At 35.9% G+C, this 22,747-nt stretch overlaps 2 protein-coding genes across 3 annotated transcripts; both read left to right on the forward strand.

Moving 5' to 3' along the window:
- Window positions 1–4,177: 4,177 nt before the first annotated feature.
- LOC145955784 (uncharacterized) lies at window positions 4,178–9,124 on the forward strand. 2 transcript variants are annotated; one of them, XM_083070955.1, is made up of 3 exons: window positions 4,178–8,280; window positions 8,407–8,668; window positions 8,742–9,124. In XM_083070955.1, the coding sequence occupies exon 1, from the start codon at window positions 5,353–5,355 to the stop codon at window positions 6,622–6,624; it is 1,272 nt and encodes a 423-aa protein (XP_082927081.1). In that variant the 5' UTR covers window positions 4,178–5,352; the 3' UTR covers window positions 6,625–8,280; window positions 8,407–8,668; window positions 8,742–9,124. The 2 variants fall into 2 exon arrangements, with proteins under 2 accessions (XP_082927081.1, XP_082927080.1); XM_083070954.1 differs by having other exon boundaries at window positions 8,407–9,124.
- Window positions 9,125–9,190: 66 nt separating this feature from the next.
- On the forward strand, window positions 9,191–12,073 carry LOC145956321 (uncharacterized). The gene is made up of 5 exons (XM_083071905.1): window positions 9,191–9,220; window positions 9,346–9,987; window positions 10,060–10,322; window positions 10,396–10,563; window positions 10,631–12,073. The coding sequence occupies exons 1-5, from the start codon at window positions 9,191–9,193 to the stop codon at window positions 10,737–10,739; spliced, it is 1,212 nt and encodes a 403-aa protein (XP_082928031.1). The 3' UTR covers window positions 10,740–12,073.
- Window positions 12,074–22,747: the final 10,674 nt, after the last annotated feature.

Consider the following 22,747-nt stretch of genomic DNA (forward strand, 5'->3'; position numbering starts at 1 on the left):
TTATCTAAAAAACTTGCATAACGATTTAAGCTAAAAATAAATAATCGTCAAACTCTCACAATAATGCTAAAGATAGAATTAATGATATTAATTTTTGAATATTTTATTTTATCAAAAGATAACGACTTTTATTTTTTTTTATTTTTTTATAAAAAAATATTTTCGTACAAGAATTTAAGCTAATAACGACTAGTATTAAATCCTGTCATTTAAATAACATTAAAGATATAATTACTATTCAATTAATGTTATTAATAAATCTTTTTATTTTCATAAAATGATAATTTTTGTCTTATCTTAAGCATAAAGTTTGTGGTAGCAAACGACTATTCTATAAACTTTTATGATTTACATGATATTAAAGGTAGACGTACTACTCAATTAATATCATTAACCATTAAAAATAACTTATATGTTAACGGGATCTGAATTCCATATTTTAGGCAAAATCCAGATAAGTCAATTCAAAGCATTTAAGATCTGAATTCCAATATTGGGCTAACGCACTTAGCATATGAGTTTCTACTGAGATCAATAACAAATCCATAATCTGCCCATAGTTCTTTTGAAAGTTTGAACAAACCTCCTTAGTCATCTTATGGCAGATCTTACTACCCTTTGGAGATCATATTTTAGCACATTTATGCAGATACTCTTGCTTAACCCTGATGCATTGCTAGTATGATTTTGAATGTCCTCCATATTGAATAATATCAATTGTTTTAAAGTGTTAAAAGAGAAAAAAAAAATGAGGCAAAGACTTAATTATATGAAAAACATGTAACCTAATATGCCCCTAATATGAATGTATGCATGGCTTTCCATCATTTTTATCTTTTATTTACTTATTTGTTTTTGGCGACAAAAACGATGTAGATACTAAAATGATATTTGATATAAATGTATGATGCATGAACGTATTAACATGCTTATATTTTAAATGTTAGTATGAACATGTATAAAAGGAGGGATAGAGAGTAGTACATTTCCCATGTGACCTATTATGGTAAACCTATGGTAGGAAATTTCATAGGTTAACACTATAATTTTGAAGGTCATTAAGTCCACCTATTAGTGCATGGTTTTGTAGGTAGATCTAGACTCTTAAGATTTATTGGTCCCCCTAGGTTTACCTTATCATATATATATAATGACGTAGCACATGAATCAATCACAAGTTGGGAACAAACCCTCTCAATATGATTAACTCATGATACTAGTAACAACCTGAGTAATAACTCAACAACTACCAAGTGAGCATCAAGCCCCTCAATAACAATAATCAAGCTAACTTCTATTCATAGGCTCGCATACGCTCGGGTATAGAGCCCAAAGTGTGTGAGGTACAAGTGTGTTGGGTGAGTAGGTAAGAAATTGACATGTAAACCTAAAAATTATCGAAATTCGCCCGAAAGACAAGTAAAGAAAAAGAATATAACAAATAAATCAATAAAATTCTAATTTATGCTTAAATAAAAACAAAAGGACAAAAAAAACAAAAGGATAAATAAAATAAATAAAAATAAAATAAAACGGATATAAATAAATATTTATAAAGTTATAATTTTGTGCAATTAGTTTAATAAGGCTTGACTCTCGAATGTCCCTAGTAAAGTTGCCATTTGTCACAACTGGTTTCACGACGGTAATGATGGAAAAATAAATTTTTATGTAGTCGTCACCAATATCTTATTTCAAGGGAAACACATTGGAAAGTCCTCTTGAAAAAATAATCTTTAAAATCCAAATTCGGTTCAGAAGTCAATTACGTGTATGGAAGGTATTAGCACCCTATGACGCCTGTAAAAAAACAGTGCCTTTAATTAATTGCGCAAAGTTACATAACTTTATAAATATTTAATTTATCCTTAGAAATATATTTTGCTATTATTATTTTCATATAACTTTTATAGATAAAAAAAACTTTTTTTTTTTTATCTAAAAAACTTGCATAATGATTTAAGCTAACAAATATATAATCGTCAAACTCTCACAATAATGCTAAAGATAGAATTAATGATATTAGTTTTTGAATATTTTATTTTATCAAAAGATAACGACTTTTAATTTTTTTTATAAAAAAATATTTTCGTACAAGAATTTAAGCTAATAATGACTAGTATTAAATCCTGTCATTTAAATAACATTAAAGATATAATTATTATTCAATTAATGTTATTAATAAATCTTTTTATTTTCATAAAATGATAATTTTTGTTTTATCTTAAGCATAAAGTTTGTGGTAGCAAACGACTATTCTTTAAACCTTTATGATTTACATTATATTAAAGGTAGAAGTACTACTCAATTAATATCATTCACCATTAAAAATAACTTATATGTGAACGAGATCTGAATTCCATATATTAGGCTAAATCCAGATAAGGCAATTCAAAGCATCTAAGATGTGAATTCCATTATTGGGCTAATGAACTTAGCATATGAGTTTCTACTGAGATCAATAAGAAATCCATAATCTGCCCATAGTTCTTTTGAAAGTTTGAACGAACCTCCTTAGTCATCTTTTGGTAGATATTACTACCATTTAGAGATTATATTTTAGCACATTTATCATGATACTCTTGCTTAACCCTGATGGATTACTAGTATGATTTTGAATCTCCTCCATATTGAATAATATCAATTGTTTTAAAGTGTTAAAAGAGAAAAAAAATGAGACAAAGACCTAACTAAATGAAAAACATGTAACCTAATATGCCCCTAATATGCATGTATGCATCGTTTTCCATCATTTTTATCTTTTAATTATTTATTTATTTATTTTTGGCAAGAAAAACAATCTAGATACTAAAATGATAATTGATATAAATGTATGATGTATGAACGTATTAACATGCTTATATTTAAAATGTTAGTATGAACATGTATAAAAGGAGGGATAAAGAGTAGTACATTTCCCATGTGACCTATTATGGTAAACCTATGGTAGCTTATTTCTAAGGTTAACACCCTAATTTGGAAGGTCATTAAGTCCACTTATTAGTGCATGGTTTTGTAGGTGGATCTAGACTCTTAAGATTTATTGGTCCCCAGGATTCCCTTATCATATATATAATGACCTAGCACATGACTCAATCTGAAGTAGGGAACATACCCTCTCAATATGATTAACTCATGATACTAGTAACAACTTGAGCAATAACTCAATAACTACCAAGCGAGCATCAAGCCCCCTCAATAACAGTCATCAAGCCACCTTTTATTCCTAGGCTTGCATAGGCTCAGGTGTAGAGCCCAAAGTGTGTGAGGTATAAGTGTAGTGGATGTGCAAGGTAACAAATTGACATGTAAACCTAAAAATTATCCAAATCTGCTCGAAAGACAAGTAAAGAAAATCATATATATAGCAAATAAATCAATAAAATTCTAATTTAATCTTAAATACAAACAAAACATGCGTAGCCAAACAAAAAACAAAAAACATGAAAAAAAGAAAAAGATAAATAAAATAAATTAAAATAAAATAAAAAGGGTATATATAAATATTTATAAAGTTATAATTTAGCGCAATTAATGTAATAAGGTCTGATTCTCAAATGTCCCTAGTAAAGTTGCCATTTGTCGCAACTGGATTCACGACGATAATGACGCAAAAAAATATTTTTATAAAGTCGTCACAAATATTTTATTTTAAAGGAAAAGCATTGGAAAACCCTCTTAAAAAATAATCTTTAAAATAAAAGTTGGGTTTAGAAGTCAATTACATGTAGGAAAGGTATTAGCACCCTACGACGCCCGTAAAAAAAAGTGCCTTTAATTAATTGTGCAAAGTTACATAACTATATAAATATTTAATTTATCCTTAGAAATATATTTTGTTATTATTATTTTTATATATCTTTTATACATAAAAAAATTGTATTTTATCTAAAAATCTTACATAACAATTTAAGCTAACAAATAAATGATCGTCAAACTCTCATAAAAGTGCTAAAGATAGAATTAATGATATTAGTTTTCAAATATTTTATTTTATCAAAAGATAACGAATTTTATTTTTTTATTTTTTTATAAAAAAATATTTTCGTACAAGAATTTAAGCTAATAATGAATAACATTAAATCTGTCATTTAAATAAAATTTAAGATATAATTAGTATTCAATTAATGTTATTAATAAAAGTTTTTATTTTCATAAAATGATAATTTTTATTTTATCTTATGCATAAAAGTTTATGGTAGCTAACGACTATTCTATGAACCTTTATGGTTTACATGATATTAAAGGTAGAAGTACTACCAATTAATATCATTAACCATTACACTAGTGCAAAAAAGGGTATTTACGTCACCCAATTTACGTCGCAAACCACAAACACCGACGTTGTAAAAACGCGGTAGCAGTTTCGTAAATAAGTGGAGACTAATTTACGTCGGACCTCTCGTAGACCGACGTAAATTAGGTAATTTACGTCGGGTACCTCTATTCCGACGTAAATTTACGTCGGTTCCCTTTAGTCTGACGTAAATTTACGTCGGTCCCACCCACGTCCGACGTAAATTTACGTCGGAGTCCACCAAGGCCGACGTAAATTTACGTCGGCGAAGCCTTATCCGACGTAATAGTTCTCCTATATTGCCCCCAAAGTCCCATTTTCATTCCCGCGCTCACAGTTTATACGAAATCCTCTGAATTACTTGAGTCTCCCACTGCGTTTACGGCTACATTCAACGTATCCAAGTTTGTAAGTGTCAGCACGTTGGTCGTTTGAGGTTAGTTTGTTGTCCCCGTAATTTATTTGTTTTTTTTTTGCTATTTGTTCCTCTGGAACGGCCCGTTCTGCAAGGAGAACGGGCCGTTCTCCTTGCAGAACGGGCCGTTCTCCTTGCAGAACGGGCCGTTCTGCAAGCAGTACGGGTCGTTCTGCATGGAGAACGGCCCGTTCTGCTGGAATTTTTTTTGTTGTAATTTGTTGATCTGGAACGTCCCGTTCTAGTTTCAGTACGGGCCGTTCCAGATGCATTAAAGAAGAGACTTTTTTAGGCATTGACCTTTAGTTTACCATCGATTTTTTAGGGTTGTAGTTTAGGTTAAAAAAATTATGAATAACTGAGTCAATAGTTAATTTGTGTTAATATATAGATAATGAATCGAAGTTGGATGAATGCAAGTCGCATTAGTCAAGAGTACAGAAATGGAGTTGAAGAGTTCTTACAATTTGCAAGAGAAAGTGGGAAACCCATCAAAGGGGCATATTATTGTCCATGTGTTCGATGTTTGAATCAGATACGTCAAGAAGTTGGAGAAATACATGATCACCTGTTTATATATGGTATTGTGAAGAGTTATACAGTATGAACATGGCACGGAGAAATATTAAACATTCCAACAATGTCAACAACTGAAAATTTTGAAGGGATGAACGATAACTTAGAAGAGATGATACGTGATGTTGGTGAAGAAAATTTTGAAAGAGCACATGTGTATGATACCTTAAAGTCTAATTTTGAGCAACCATTATACCCAGGATGCAGTATGTTTACAAGATTATCAGCAACTTTAAAATTGTTTAGTTTAAAAGCAAGAAATGGTTGGACTGATAAAAGTTTCATAGAATTGTTGGAGTTATTGAAGGAGATGCTTCCAGAAGATAACACGTTACCTAATCGCAACTATGAGGCAAAAAAGATACTATGTCCAATGGGTTTGGAGTATAAGAAGATACACGCGTGCCCTAATGATTGCATATTGTACACAAATGATTTTGCTACACTGAAAGTGTGTCCCACATGTGGATTGTCGCGGTTCAAAAAGAAAACTGATGGAAGTAATGGTGAGGAAGAAATAGAGGGTCCCCCTGCTAAGGTCTTATGGTATTTGCCAATAATACCTAGGTTTAAAAGATTGTTTGCCATTAAAGAAGATGCAAAAAACCTCACATGGCATGAAAATGGTAGAAAATGTGACAACTTTCTTCGACATCCAGCTGATTCTCCGCAATGGAAGAGGATTGATGAAACATTTCCAGAATTTGGTGCAGAGTCAAGAAACTTGAGAATTGGTTTAGCTACAGATGGCATGAATCCTTATGGGAACTTAAGTAGTAAACACAGTTCATGGCCAGTTTTGTTGGTCATTTATAATTTGCCTCCTTGGCTATGCATGAAGAGAAAATATATTATGTTGTCTATGATGATATCAGGTCCCCGACAACCAGGAAATGACATAGATGTGTATCTTAGTCCATTGATTGATGACTTGAAAATGTTATGGGACACAGGAGTGGAGGTGTTTGATGCATATCGTGAAGAAAAATTTACCATGCGTGCAATGTTATTTTGCACAATAAATGATTTTCCAGCATATGGTAACCTGAGTGGGTATAGTGTGAAGGGTCATTATGCATGTCCTATATGTGAAGAAAACACAAGTTATACCCAATTGAAACATGGGCAAAAGACTGCGTACACTAGGCATCGTAAGTTTCTTGTTCGTAGTCATCCATACCGTAGATTGAAGAAAGCATTCAATGGAAGTCAAGAGGATGAAATTGCCTCGACACCGCGCAATGGTGAAGAAGTATATCAACAGGTGAAGAACATTAACATTGTGTTCGGAAAGACGCAAAAGAAGTCAACTGAGAGAAATATCTGGAAGAAATGATTAATATTCTTTAATCTTCCTTACTGGTGCAAGTTAGATGTTAGACACTGCATAGATGTGATGCATGTGGAGAAAAATGTTTGTGATAGTGTAATTGGGACATTGCTAAACATCAAAGGAAAGACTAAAGATGGAGTGAAAGCACGACAAGATTTGGTGGACATGGGTATACGTTATGAGTTGCATCCTCAGTCTATTGGAAGACGCACTTACTTGCCTCCAGCTTGTCATACTCTATCAAAGAAAGAAAAAAAAAGCTTTTGTGAGTGCTTAAGCAGTGTGAAAGTTCCACAAGGGTACTCCTCAAATGTTAAGAGTCTGGTGTCTATGCAAGATTTGAAGTTGATTGGTTTAAAGTCTCACGATTGTCATGTGTTAATGCAACAACTTTTGCCTGTGGCTATTCGTAACATTTTACCATCTTCTGTTAGAGTTGCTATTACTCGATTGTGTTTATTCTTCAATGCCATTTGCAACAAAGTAATTGACCCTGTAAAGTTAGATGAGTTAGAAAATGAAGCAATCACAATCTTGTGTCAATTGGAAATGTATTTTCCACCTTCATTTTTTGATATCATGGTGCATTTGATAGTTCATTTGGTTAGGGAGATTCGATTGTGTGGCCCGGTTTATCTTAGATGGATGTACCCTGTTGAGAGATATATGAAGATCTTAAAAGGATATGTCAAGAATCAATACCGCCCAGAAGCCTCTATTGTGGAGAGGTAAATTGCAGAAGAAGCCATTGAGTTTTGTTCAGGGTACATGTCGAAATCAGAACCAATAGGAATTCCCAAGACTCGACATGATGGGAAACAATTTGGTAAGGGTAGTCGAAGTTTAAAGATTAGAACTGTGAGTCGAATAGAAGTTGACCAAGCACATTTGTACATATTGAACAACACTGATGAAGTAATTCCTTACATATCAGAACACATAGATGAAATCAAGATAGCACACCCTCGGATGACTGAGAAATGGGTATTGAATGAACATAACAAGAGTTTTTTAGCTTGGTTTAAGAAAAAGGTTTATGGTGAGGTTAATGCTTCTGATACACTTTTGAGACTCGCGCGTGGGCCTAACAACGATGTCATTACATTTGGTGGGTATGACATTAACAAATATTGTTTCTATACAAAAACAGAAGATGACAAAAGTAGAGTACAAAATAGTGGGGTTACAATTCAGGCTGAGGCTGTGCACTTTGCTAGTTCAAAAGATAAAAATCCCATTACAGCATCCATGAGTTATTTCGGAGTCATAGAAGACATATGGGAAATTGATTATGTTACGTTTAGAGTGCCTGTGTTCAAGTGTAAATGGGTTGATGGCAATACAGGTGTGCGGACAGATGATTTAGGGTTTACTTTGATTGATTTGAATAAGGTCGGCTATAAGGATGAACCTTTTATTATGGCATATCAAGCAAGACAAATTTTTTATGTAAAGGATCCATGTAATGAGAAATGGTCAGTGGTCCTCGAAGGAAGAACCATGCATGGAACTCACGAAGATGAGTCTCTAGATATGCATGAGACACCGTCTTTTTCAAGCAGATCATTTGGTCCTATTGCGGACAATGAAGTGGACGAAATACATGCTATTCGAAGTGATCATGATGAAGGAATATGGGAAAACATTCCAACCTAATAGGTTTCTGTTTATGTATTATTTGTCTTTTTATTAGTTATTTTGTTGCTATATTGTTATTATCTTTTTTACTTTATTTGTCTATTCAATTAATTCATTGTTTTAATAATGACAGTTTAATTTTTTCAGGATTATGGAGGATTCTGGGTCTGGCAGTGGAAGGAGGGAAGGTAGATCTGTCACTCGATTGTCTGGGTTGACAGCTGGGCGCATTGCCAAGGAGAGGACACCGGTTGAGGTGGATCCTCGTTCTGGCAAGGCATCAGGCCCAAATGCTGCCAAGTTTAAGAGCTATTTGGGAGTCCTATCTCGACGACATGTTTCTATTATCATTCCATCATGGGATGACGTTCAGGAGGTTGACAAGAACCTCATGTGGCAGGATATTCAGGTATATACTTTCACATCCTTTCAATATTATATAACTTAAATACATTATTTATTATTTGTTGTTATTTTCATAGCAAAATTTTGACATTCCCAACACTGAGGGCATGAGGAGGAAGATGTTATCTGCCCTTGCCAGCAGGTGGAGAGACTTCAAGACTTTCTTGACACGGGAGTATGTATTTGGAGAGCGCCAAAATGAGACTCCCTGTCTAAAGTACCAGATCACTGATGAGGAGTGGATGCAATTTTGTGCCACTCGATTGGACCCTTCGTGGCAGGTTAGTTATTGATAACTTTTACATTGACACAAATACTTAAGGTATATTTTAATTTATCTCATTTTTTTTTGTATTATTGCAGGCTAAAAGATAGCTGCCCAAGAACGACAAGCCAAGAATGATGCACCCCATCTATTGTCAAGAGGGGGATATGAAAGAAAAAAAAAGCAAATGAAGAAGGCTAGGGCACAGGCAGCAGGGGTTGAGGATGCTGACCGTGTGGATTCACCTCCCTGCCATGAGATATGGATAGTAGCCCGGACAAAACAAGATGGGCAAATGACTTCTGAGTCTGCAAGGGTCATTGCTAATAAAATAGTAAGTAAAAATATACAAATTAAGACTCTTCATTTCAACTCATTTAATTCATAAGATTTTTTAATCTTTCTTATTGTTGCAGGAGGATTTAGTTGAGCAGAGCACCCAGGGCTCATTTGTTTCCGATGGTCGGAATGATATCCTCACAACGGCCATAGGAAAGCCAGAGCACGGAGGTCGTGTGCGTGGTGTTGGTGGTTCTTGGAGCCACCGAGATTTCTTTGGTGGCCGATCATCGAGGAACTCTGTCGACTCTTGCAGTCAAGAGGTTATACAGAAATTGGAGCAGAGATTGGAGATGCAGTTTGAAGAGAAACTGAAGAATATTGAAAAACAGTTTGAAGAGAAGTTTGAACTTTTGGCTCGTTCTCAGCAACAGACTGCAGTTGCTCATGATGGTGTTCGAGTCAGCACTAAAGGGAGTTGTGCTGCTCCAAATTCCTCAGGGGAACATGCTCACACTGATGTACCAAACCAGTGCGAGTTATATGTTGAGGATGACCCCCCACGGTTAGTGGCTATTGGCCGAGTATTTGAGGGTGGCTCAACCATCCATGGTGTCCCTCTACAGCCAGACTGGACACGGGTTGTGGTTGACCAAGTTCAAGATGTTGCTGCTCCAGTGCCTTTGCCCAATACAGAGGTTCAACTAGTGGGGCAGGCAACCGGCACATTCTTAGCTTGGCCAAAATGTTTGGTCATGCCGCTTTCAGCACGGGCAAAGGTAATTATATTATTGCTCTTTTAGATTCTTATAATTCTATTATTGTTTAACTAATTTTGATTATTTCTTTAGGATTTTATCGATCGTGGTAAGGAGGTCATGAGAGAACCTCATGTTCATGATGCTAATATCGCAGAAGCTGAGGATGATCCCATATCTAAGCTTCTAATCAAATTACCACGATTAAAGAAGCAACCAATTCAATTGCAGTGGGACATTAGAGTTTTTGGAGTTGATAGCTCTGATGTTCCACTATACATATCTCTGCATGATGCATTAGAGATTGTTGGGGGAAACTCCATGTTAAATATATCTGTCATACAGTTGTGGGCCATGTAAGTCATATTTTCTTTTATGAGTCTAAATTTACAATAATTACATTTAACTTATAATAATTATTTGTGTTAGGTACATGGACAAATTGAGTGTGGAGCAAGCACAAGCAGAAGTATATGGATTTATTGAGCCTCAATCCATCCAAAAATCAGGAAACACTCAGGTCCAGATCCAACAATATATGCAAACATGGATGAGTGACTCAAGAAGACATATATACATGGCTCCATACATTGACGGGTTAGTTTTTTAATTGATTTTTTAATCATGGTAATTTTTTAACTGATTTGTTTGTCATACAATGTAGGTCTCATTGGCAGTTAATGGTAATCATTCCTAAGGAATATACCGTGGTGTGGTTTTGTTCACTTCATCGAAAACCAAGCCAGGAAATTAAAAGCCAATTACATGGGTAACTAAATTTTTTCATTATGTTTTAACACTGTAATTATATATATTGGCTAACATTTATTTTTATTTCAATTAATTAGAATCGTGTCTGGAGCTAATATATTAAGTGGAAGAGCCAGATCATCAAAGTCATTGCATTTCATATACCCTAAGGTTAGCAAATTAATTCATAGAGTCAATAATATTTAAATTTATTGACTTTGGAATTAATAGTTATTTGTTTCTCATTTTAGTGTAATAAGCAACAAGACTCGTTTGAATGTGGCTATTACATCATGTATTGGATGAAAGCCATAGTTTCTGCGGGTATTATTGATTCTTGGGCGCAGGTAATTCATATCAAAATTTATTTAACTATATTTACCTTTAGAATAATTAACATTGCATATTAATGACACTTAAATTACCCTTTCAGGTCTTTCAAGATCCATCTCCATTGCCCGAAGATGAGATGCTCAAGATAAGAGAACAATGGGCAACTTTTTTTCTAAGTTTAGTTAGTTAGATATTATGTTTATAGTTTGATAGTTAGTTATTTAGATAGCATTGAAAAACATGTTTTATAGCTTTTTTAGGATAATAGGATTTACATTGTCATAATTTATGTTTTTTAAGATTTATATATTATTTTCTTTTTGTCATTCAATTTTGAAATACAATTTGAATTTCTATTCTGGACTGCCTGGTTTAGATTTGGTATTCTGGATTATATTTATATGCAGGTGTTGGGTATATCAATTTACAAACGTTTTTTAAAAAAAAACTGCCACAATTTACGTCGGACATGGCGTTGTCTGACGTAAATTTACGTCGGGCCTTGCAATGACGGACGTAAATTTACGTTGGACAAGGCCACGTCCGACGTAAATTTGTGGCATGATTTTGCCCCTTTTTACGTCGGTCTGGAAAAATTCCCGACGTAAATTTACGTCGTCTTCCAGAGGCGACGTAAATTTACGACTCCCGTATTAACGTCGGACCCTTTTCCGACGTAAAAGGGTCAAAATACACGACGTAAAACACCCTTTGTGTACTAGTGTTAAAAATAACTTATATGTGAACGAGATCTGAATTCCACATATTGGGCTAAATCCAGATAAGGAAACTCAAAGCATCTAAGATCTGAATTCCAATATTGGGTTAATGCACTTAGTGTATGAGTTTCTACTGAGATTAACAACAAATCCATAATCTGCCCATAGTTCATTTGAAAGTTTGAACGAACCTTTTTAATCATCTTTTGGCAGATCTTACTACCCTTTGGAGATCATATTTTAGCACATTTATGCAGATACTCTTGCTTAACCTAGATGCATTGCTAGTATTGTTTTGAATCTCCTCCATATTGAATAATATCAATTGTTTTAAAGTGTTAAGAGAAAAAAATGAGACAAAGACTTAATTAAATGAAAAGCATGTAACCTAATATGCCCTTAATATGCATGCATATGCTTGGCTTTCCATCATTTTTATCTTTTATTTATTTATCTTTTTTTTGGGCGAGAAAAACAATCTATATATTAAAATGATATTGGATATAAATGTATGACGCATGAACGTATTAACATGCTTATATTTTAAATGTTAGTATGAACATGTATAAAAGGAGGGATAGAGAGTAGTACATTTCCCATGTGACCTATTATGGTAAACCTATGGTAGGAAATTTCTTAGGTTAACACTCTAATTTTGAAGGTCATTAAGTCCACTTATTAGTGCATGGTTTTGTAGGTAGATCTAGACTCTTAAGATTTATTGGTCCCCAGGTTTCTCTTATCATATATATATAATGACCTAGCACATGAATAAATCACAAGTAGGGAACAAACCCTCTCAATAAGATTAACTCATGATACTAGTAACAACCTGAGCAATAACTCAACAACTACCAAGTGAGCATCAAGCCACCATCTATTCCTAGGCTCACATAGGCTCGGGTATAGAGCATTAAGTGTTTGAGGTACAAGTGTAGTGGGTTTGCAGGGTAACAAATTGACATGTAAACCTAAAAGTTATCCAAATCTGGCTGAAAGACAGGTAAAGAAAAACATATATATAAAAAATAAATCAATAAAATTATAATTTAATCTTAAATTCAAACAAAACATTTGTAGCCAAACAAAAAACAAAAAACAACAAAAAACAAAAAGATAAATAAAATGAATAAAAATAAAATAAAAAGGGTATAAATAAATATTTATAAAGTTATAATTTTGCTCAATTAATGTAATATGGCCTGAGTCTCAAATGTCCCCAGTAAAGTTTCCATTTGTTGCAATTGGATTCACGACAGTAATGACGCAAAATATATTTTTATGAAGTCGTCACCAATATTTTATTTTAAGGGAAAAACATTGGAAAACCCTCTTGATGGAGGACCATCCTTGAAGCATCATATAGGCCTATCACAAGGTCCATGGCTAGGAGAGTAGAGGAAGATGAAGAACATACCACACCAAAAGTCATGATCATCATATGTGTGGATTTTGTGCCCTCTCCTTAGTTTGTTGTTTTCTTTTCCTATTTTTCCCTTGTATTTTGGGGTACATTAAATATTAGGATTTTATTTTGTATTTATATTTAGCTTTTGTATTATGGGGCAAAAGTAGTCTTAGGATTTATTTTAGGACTTAAACCTTAATTTATGAGGTCAAAGTCCATTTCTTTCTTTTTCTAGGCCTAAGGATACTTTAGTCTTTTAGGAGGAATGAGAGCCATTTCATTTGGGCTGAATTTAGGGCTCATTTAGGGTGCATCTGGACTCCAAAATTTTGGCCAAATTCTCCCAAGAAACCTTAGATGTCTTTCTCTCCCTATAAGTACTCTGGGTCACCCACCTTGTAGCCACTTTGGAAATTAATGATATTGAGTGAGCCTTGCGCCTCTTTATTCCTTCCTTAGTCCCCTAGGAACTCCATGGCCCCCTATCCTCTCGTCTCTTCCTTGAGTGAGCTTGGATTTTCCTTGGTTGGCCTTCATCGTCCTAAGTGAAGTAAGCTAGCCTAAAGGAGCTACACCACCAAACACCATCCATTTCTCTCCTTCATTTTGTGCGTCACCCTTCACCTTCCCAAACACCAAATCCTTCATTTCCATACCCTTGAAGAGATCACCCTTCACATCATATCAACCTTGGAGAAGATAAGGAATCAACCAATAGCCCTCACGAAGAAGTTGGTTCAATCATGTGGTATCAAGAGCCATGGTTGTCTTCAAGGGTAACTTGTCTCTTCTCTTTTGTGTCTTCTAAATGTTTCTTGTCATGTCTATGTCTTCTCATATGTCTTGATGTTATCCTCTCAAATATTGCTTAAAATGTTGTCTTCTTGTTGAGTGGTTCATTGTTGGTTAATGAGCCTTCCTTTGTTGTGCTCTAGGTTTCCTTTAAAATAGGTTCTTGTGTGCTTTTCTCCATTTTTACCTTTGCTGGAAACTTTTTGTCAAGAACATGATGAACACTTTATGAACACCATTTTAATCTTTATTTGTACAAGTTTTGTCTCAAGTTTGTGTTTCTCTCACTTTTTCACCCAAATACCAAGTATATGCATAACACCTTCACTTGATGTATGTAACACGGAAATGAATGATGCATGTTTCCTCTCCTAAGTGGCTGGCTGAAAATTTTGCATGTTCTTAGAGGTCATTCATGCATGTTATTTAGTTCATGAAATGTTCTAAAAGTTTGTTGAATTCCATGTGGATTAGTCTCTTATACATGCATGGTTAGCCACTCCTACATGCTCATCATTACATGATCATTCCTTGTCCTTTGTATGACAACCAAGTAGTGTTTTGTCCTGAAAAGAATCTGCCAAGAATGTGTGTTTGTTTGCTAAAAAAAATTGCACCAAATTAGTACATAGTACAGGACACATTCCACCTTACAAAAGTTGCTTTTTGCATGCCACTTGTCCTTTTTGTCTCCTACTGACCAAGGGGCTGCACCAAAAATCTGGCTGGAAAAATACAAGAGAAAAAAAAATTCAAAAGGAAATTGTTGCTAGACTTGTGGACAATTACCATTATACCCTTGCACACTTGGAGTTGAACTTGGACCATTTTTGGACCCATATTTGGACCCATTTTATGACCAAAACCGTGGCTGGACATTAAGGAAAAGACCTCACATTAATTTTAAGGACAAGGAACATTAAACACTTAATTTTATTCTAGAACCTTTATAGGATTTCCCTTTGAGTGTTTGCCTTCTTAAATGTGCCTTAATTTTTTTGATTGTCTTTCTTGAAACTCCTTGTGTTTTGTCTCATCAATATTCCTCTTGATTTTAGCCTTCCTAATTGATCATTTTTAGTTTTTATTTCTTTGGCCTCCTTTCTTGCTCTTGGTGGTTTGTTTCACTTGGTGTAGATGAAGCCTACTTCCACATTTCCAAGAATTTTTGGAGAAGATTGAGTTGGAGGAGTTGGCCGTGAATTTCAAAGAGCTTCGGAAGGGATTCCTTACAAACATAGAGTGCCAAACACATTGGAAGGAAGCTAACCAAGTTTGTTCATTGTGAAGGGAGCACCAAATTAGAGTTTGAAGAATTTTCTTGCTTATTTCTTTACTCTTGTTTTTGCGCCTATTTGTGTTGTTTTCTAGTGGACCACTTGTATTTTGGTCCTTATTCATTCAATTGGGTTGTAATTGGCCTCTTAAATTAATTACTTTTAGGAGTAGTTTCGTTTAATACTTGTGGAACTGTCTTGAAAACCCCCAAGGTCACTTCAAGCTTCCACCCTAGGACTTCTGACTAGTATATGTTTTATTGCTTTCCTTTAATTCTCTTAGTTGTTAGCATAATTCCTTAGGTTGTTGTATGTTCGTTTAGAGACTTCCAAAGTTGCCTACTAGGGGTCCGAACACACACACACTCTTGTTGTGCTAAATATATTTTTGTGAGTAAAGTGAAAAGGGGCTTACTGATTTCTACTTGAAAAGGCTTGGTTTTTAAGAGATTCTTTGTGGTCCACCTCCCTTGATAGTTCACTTTGTGCACTTAGGCCTCTTATCATTTTGCTTGCCCTAAAAAATCTTTTGTGAAAACCTTTTATCACTCACTCTTTGTGAAAATATTTTCAAGAACCTCTTTGTGAAAACCTTTCTTGATCAAAGATGAGTGATCATTCAAGTGTAAGGTGTCAAAAAACCCATAGTAGTAGGCATAGTCTTAGGGATGAACTGAGAAAACTTAGGGAATACATAAAAAGAAAAGAAAAAGAAAATGAAAAAAGAAAGAGGAAGAATATAAGAGAAAAGAGAGAGAAAATGAGAAAAACAATAAGGAAATAAAAGAGATGCTAGCAAAACTAGTCATGGGGGGGGAGTTGGGGATCCAACCCAAGGGTTCCCCCAACTAGGCCCCAAAGAGGCAATGGGGTGAGAACCCCTAGAAGTGAAAGTGAGGGTAGTCAACACCCTACAAACCCCCCAAGTGATAGCCATTATAGTAGTCATCACAATGATGATTACTATCAAAAGCCACCAAGAACACAAAGACCAAGGGAGTCTTCCAATAAGGAACCGAATATTACTCTTCTCTCATTTCATGGCAAAGACAATGTTGAAACATATTTAGATTGGGAAATGAAAGTTGAACAACTTTTTTCTTGCCATGGAATAAGTGAAGAGAAAAAGGTTTCTTTGGAAACCCTTAGCTTCCAAGGCATGCTATGTATTGGTAGACCTCCTTGGAAAAAGAAAGAAGATTGCATCATGAACCCCAATACAATATTGGAATGAACTTCGTAGTGCCTTAAGATGGAGGCATATTCCCCCATACTATGATTGTGAGCTTATGGATAAGCTTCAAAGGTTGAAACAAGGGTCATCAAGTGTGGAGGAATATAGGCAACAAATGAAGTTACTTATGATGAGCGCTGGAATAAGGGAAGAAGAGAGGACCACCATTTCTAGATTTCAAAGTGGTCTTAAGTTTGAAATAAAAGACAAAGTTAAACTTTTGCCTTATAGAGATTTAAATGAACTTGTTCAACTTTGTTCAAGAGTGGAGCATCAACTTAAAAGAAAAACTTTTCGAAAAGACTCCATTTCCTCTTATTCTAAGAGTTTTAAGAAGGAGGGCCACTCTTCCCAACCTTATTCTAAGGAAGAAAAAGAAAAAGAAAAAGAAAAATAGTCTCTCAAAGCACCTTCCAAAGAATCTAAGTCAAGTGAAATTAAGTGCTTCAAGTGTCTTGGAAGAGGACATATTGCTTCTCAATGTCCTACAAAGAAAACCATGATTTTAATAACCCAAGATCACTATAGTAGCCTGAGGTTAGCAGAAAAACACATAGAAGGGAGGTTGAATATGTGTGTGTGTGTGAACAAAGGTATTTTAAAACCATTTTTGCAAGAGTAGTGCTCTTCGTCCACTGCACTTTTGAATATCAGACGGTTGTGCAGAGTTTGCTTAACATACGATCAATGCGTCTGAAGGGTTTATCGTCCACTAGGGAAAATGTCTCGTAAAAATATTAATTGAAGTTTTTACATTTTCCTCTTCAAGATAGTTTCGTTTAAGGGTAAGTAGCATATGAAACTTTTAGTGTAACATGTTTGTTAAACAAAATTTGCGCCTTCGTCTGAAAAATGGTTTTAATGAGGAACAGTTAGCAGACGAAGATTTTAGTATGATTTTTCAATCAAGAAGGATTTGTGTTTAAAATATAAATAAAACAATATAATCATTTTATATTGGTTCATTCAACTGAGCTACGTCTAGTCTCCTTTAACTTGAAGGGTTCCACTAGATATGAAATGAAGAACATTGAGTATTATCGTCCACTCCTGGACCTGAGAATTCTCGACCATTCCTGGTCTTGAGTATTCTCGACCACTCCTAGTCTTGAGTATTCTCGACCACTCCTGGCCTGTCAGCTTCACTCACCAACACTAATATTCTTAAACCACTTGTAGTTCTCCAAGTATTCTCGACCATTCCTGGCCTGCCAGCTTCACTCACCAACGCTAGTATTCACCACTTCTGGTTCTCGAAGTATTCTCGACCACTCCTGGCCCGCCAGCTTCACTCACCAGTGCTAGTATTCTTAAACCACTTCTGGTTTTCCAAGTATTCTCGACCACTCCTGGCCCGTCGGCTTCACTCACCAACGCCAATATATTCTTGTAGACACCCAATTTCGTCCGGGGGCACACAAACAAGGGAATGGACCTCCGTAATAAGGGAAGGAGCTTCCGAAGCAGGAAAACAACAAGACAAGACATTAGAAGGCCTAAAGGTCAAATAAGGTGGTTTTAGTAGCTCGGAACGGGCAGTTCCAAAATCGGAATGGGCCATTTTGAACCCCGGAACGGGCCGTTCCAGTATCAGAACGGGTCGTTCCAACGTGACTAAAACACCTAAAGAGTGCTAGGCTGGAACAGGTTGTTCCAATACCAGAACGGGCCGTTCCAAACAAGTCAAATTTGGAAAGGGTCGTTCTGGAAAGGGCAACTTTGTGTTAATTTCCACTTTGGAACAGGCCGTTCCATTTTCAGAACGGGTCATTCCAGGGTGCGTAATTTGCACATAATGATTGGCCCAGAATGGGCCGTTCCGAATCTGGAACGAGCCGTTCTGGCCCCCTTCTGATTCCTATAAATAGAGGCCTCGGGCACAGTTCTTAGGGCAGCCAGAGAAATTTCGAATAAGACTCCTTTGAGCACGAAAATTCTCTATATCTCTCCCCTCTATTGTATTTCTTGAGATTTGTGTCGCATCTTTATCTTTTCTCCTCTCCTATTGTATTTCTTGAGATTTGTGAGGCATACTGTAGTGTGAAAGGTTGCCACAAAGAACCTTCTCAATATTTGAAGATTCAATAAAACTTGTTCAAGAGGTATTTTAGTCAATCTTCTTCTCTCCCTTTTATTTCTCATCATTATCTTTTTTTTGTTATAATAAACATCATAATGTAGATATTTTAGGGTTAATCACTTAATTTATATTTTAAGCATGTAAATAAACATTAATAAAGGGGATTCAATATTTAATTTATTAATTCTTATCATGTTAATTTCATCATAAGGTACCGATTTAGGGTGTTGTAGGGGTGTTTAATACTTTCTCTACACGTAATCGACCCCCGAATCCAATTCTGGTTATCAACGTCATTATTGGACCTTAAAAACCTTTTCTTTTTCCAATGTTTTGAGTAAAACATTGGTGGCGACTCAATGAACCTATTTTTAAAACCATTAGTTAAGGATTATTCTGGTGTCCGGGCATTCCTTAATTGATGAGACTTTCGAAAGGATGTCTAAATCATAGGTTGCGAGATCGGAAATTTTCGGGTTGCGACAGATGGCAACTCCGCTGGGGACGTTTTAAGAGGGTCAGGCCCAAATAAATGATGAAGTTAATAAAATAAGAATAAATTATTTAAATATTTAAATAGGGAACTCATATCAAGTAACCTAGGCAAAAGTTAGGACAAAGCAGCATCTCGAGCTGAAAACTGAAAGGCGGCTCGGGAAGGTCATTTAATCAATATGCAATCCCAAGTCATCGCTTAACTTTGAAGGAAATAATAAGCTAACGCGAAAAATGATTTCCTCACTTTGAATGTGCTTGTCAGCCTATACCACTAGCCTACCTCGGCCAGCCATTCTTCTAGAAACCATTTTTGAAAAAATCCTTTCTAACAAAACTTTTACAAAAAAAAAATATGTACATATCCCCTTCTTCTCATTCCTCTTGACCTACATGGCATTAAGAAAAATTTGAGAGATACACGGAATATGCATAGTGAATACTCACAAGGAAAAGATGGAGGTGTCCTAGAACAGAGTCTAGGTACACCTGATCTAAGAGCTAAAATATCATATCCAGTACAAGCTAGAGGGCCGAACTACACAAACCTCAAGAAGCAACACTTGGAATGAATTTGACAGGGCTAAAGGTTGACAATCCACACCATCGATTAATGTGTATAGATCAATTTCTTGAAAGTAAAAAAAAAATCAATCTGCATTTAAGCATTAGCATAGAGGTATCATTGCATAGCATGCATAGGGCACAAGTGTGCACAAAAGGGTATAACTTCACTTTATAAAATATATATATATATATATATATATATAATAAAATAAATATAATAAAAAAATATAATCCATTCCTGTCTTGCATTTTCATGTGCATCCATACATCCATACTCACCATGGGGCATCCACAACCATCCATCAACAATCAAACAATCAATCATCAATGAATCAAAAGGACTCCGCAACAAATGCTAGGAGAGGCATCACAATAGTCACACGACAGGAGCAGCAACAAAATTCTTGTCACACATCTACTTCTTTGCCCACAAACACAAGGGCACATCAAACATCTCCTGCCAATCCACCTAGGGGAAGTCTTTCATCCTACAACACCAACAAGAAAAGCCAAAAAGGAAACATAAATTCCAATTGACAGCATTTGAAAAAAAGACAAAAGCACCCCAAATTAAAGGCATCACGACACACCTCCTATCCAACATCCTTGGGGAAATATCTACCACAAGTCAAGCAAACCAATGAGGGCACCGACAGTTTCCTCAAAATACAACAAAGGATTGGAGAGACTGTACTCACATCCCAATCTGGTAAACGACAAAGCTGTGAGGCAAAGGTCTGGAGAGACTATACTCCCATCCCAATCTAGTATACGACAAACCCGTGAGGGAAAGGTCTGGAGAGACTTACTCCCATCCTAATCCGGTATACGACAAACCCGTGAGGGAAAGGTCTGGAGAGACTTACTTGCATCCCAATCCAGTATACGACAAAGCCGTGAGGGAAAGGTCTGGAGAGACTGTACTCGCATCCCAATTCGGTATGCGACAAAGTCGTGAGGGAAAGGTCTAGAGAGACTATACTCGCATCCCAATCCGGTATACGACAAAAGCCCTGAGGGAAAGGTCTGGAGAGACTGTACTCGCATCTCAATCCGGTATATGACAAAGCTGTGAGGGAAAGGTCTAGAGAGACTGTACTCACCTCCCAATTCGGTATACGACAAAGCTGTGAGGGAAAGGTCTGGAGAGATTGTACTCACTTATACGACAAAGTCGTGAGGGAAAGGTCTAGAGAGACTGTAGTCACCTCCCAATCTGGTATACAACAAAGCTGTGAGGGAAAGGTCTAGAGAGACTGTAGTCACCTCCCAATCTAGTATACGACAAAGCTGTGAGGGAAGTTGAGCTACAAAAATACTCGCTCTTCAACAAGCTACAAATAAAAGAACGCACTATCACAAGAAAAATAATGGAGCATCTACTTGAAGATCGAAGATCAGGTGTACAGTTCGTCAGCCTTGTTACTCAATAGAGTATGCAACCAACACTTAATTGTTCTAAAGGGCGAGGACACGAGCAAATACACGTATCCAAGAGAAGGAACGTAGAAGCGCCAACACCAAAGAGACGAGGAGGAGACCCGAATGATAGCTACTCCAAAGGATAAGTAAAGAGGGGCAGCTGTAGACACCTAATTTCGTCCGGGGGCACACAAACAAGGGAATGGACCTCCGTTATGAAGGGAAGGAGCTTCTGAAGCAGACAAACAACAAGACAGGACATTAGAAGGCCTAAAGGCCAAATAAGGTGGTTTTAGTAGCTCGGAATGGGCTGTTCCAAAATCGGAACGGGCCATTCCGAACCCCAGAACGGGCCGTTCCAATATCAGAACAGGTCGTTCCAACGTAACTAAAACACCTAAAGAGTGCTAGGATGGAACGGTTCGTTCCAATACCAGAACGGGCCGTTCCAAACAAGTCAAATTTGGAACGGGCCATTTTGAAAATGGCAACTTTGTGTTAATTTCCACTTTGGAACTGGCCATTTCATTTTCAGAACGGGTCGTTCCAGGGTGTGTAATTTGCACATAACGATTCGCCCAGAACGGGCCGTTCTAAATCCAGAACGGGCCGTTCTGGCCCCCTTCTGATTCCTAAATAGAGGCCTTGGGCACAGTTCTTAAGACGGCCAGAGAAATTTCGAATAAGACTCCTTTGAGCACGAAAATTCTCTATATATCTCCCCTCTATTGTACTTCTTGAGATTTGTGTCGAATCTCTATCTTCTCTCCTCTCCTATTGTATTTCTTGAGATTTGTGAGGCATACTGTAGTGTGAAAGGTCGCCACAAAGCACCTTCTCAATATTTGAAGATTCAATAAAGCTCGTTCAAGAGGTATTTCAGTCAATCTTCTTCTCTCCCTTTTATTTCTCATCTTTATCTTTTTTTTTGTTATAATAAACGTCATAATGTAGATATTTTAGAGTTAATCGGTTAATTTATATTTTAAGAATGTAAATAAACATTAATAAAGAGGATTCAATATTTAATCTATTAATTCTTATCGTGTTAATTTCATCATAGGGTATCAATTTAGGGCGTTGTAGGGGTGCTTAATACCTTCTCTACACGTAATCAACCCCCAAATCCAATTTTGGTTATCAAGGACATTATTGGACCTTAAAAACCTTTTCTTTTTCCAATGTTTTGAGTAAAACATTGGTGGCGACTCCATGAACCTACTTTTAAAATCATTAGTTAAGGATTAGTCTGGTGTCCGGGCATTCCTTAATTGATGAAACTTTTGAAAGGATGTCTAAACCATAGGTCGCGATATCGGAAATTTTTAGGTTGCGACAATTCTTCTCAACCACTTCTACATAGTAGTGAGTATTCTTTGACAAGCCCCTCCGGGCTTTACAAGTATTCTTTTCCTAGCCTCTTCAGGCTTTACAATGTTAGCTAGACAGTTTTGGTTGAGTGCATACATAACTCTCACAGAGAGAGAGAGGATTGGAAATTTCCTACACTCACTAAGGTTTGCTACCTTAGTTTTACAAAGACTTGTGTTTGAGTGTTTGGGTTACTCTCACAAAGAGGATACATAGGTTTACAACACTCACTAAGGTTAAGTCCATCACTGACATTTCGAACACCTTAGTCTATAGAGATAAAAATACAATATTACATTGTACATATGACTATGTATGCTCATCTCTAGTCTC

This window comes from Cajanus cajan, chromosome 3, assembly GCF_000230855.2.
Source record: "Cajanus cajan strain Asha chromosome 3, NIPB_CcT2T_4, whole genome shotgun sequence".
NCBI lineage: Eukaryota > Viridiplantae > Streptophyta > Magnoliopsida > Fabales > Fabaceae > Cajanus > Cajanus cajan.

Coding starts and splice junctions, on each gene's coding strand:
- LOC145955784 (XM_083070954.1), top strand. CDS start 5,353: ATGTCAACAACTGAAAATTTTGAAGGGATGAACGATAACTTAGAAGAG.
- LOC145956321 (XM_083071905.1), top strand. CDS start 9,191: ATGGATAGTAGCCCGGACAAAACAAGATGG. Junction 9,988..10,059: donor CGCTTTCAGCACGGGCAAAG/GTAATTATATTA, acceptor TTATTTCTTTAG/GATTTTATCGATCGTGGTAA. Junction 10,323..10,395: donor GTCATACAGTTGTGGGCCAT/GTAAGTCATATT, acceptor TATTTGTGTTAG/GTACATGGACAAATTGAGTG.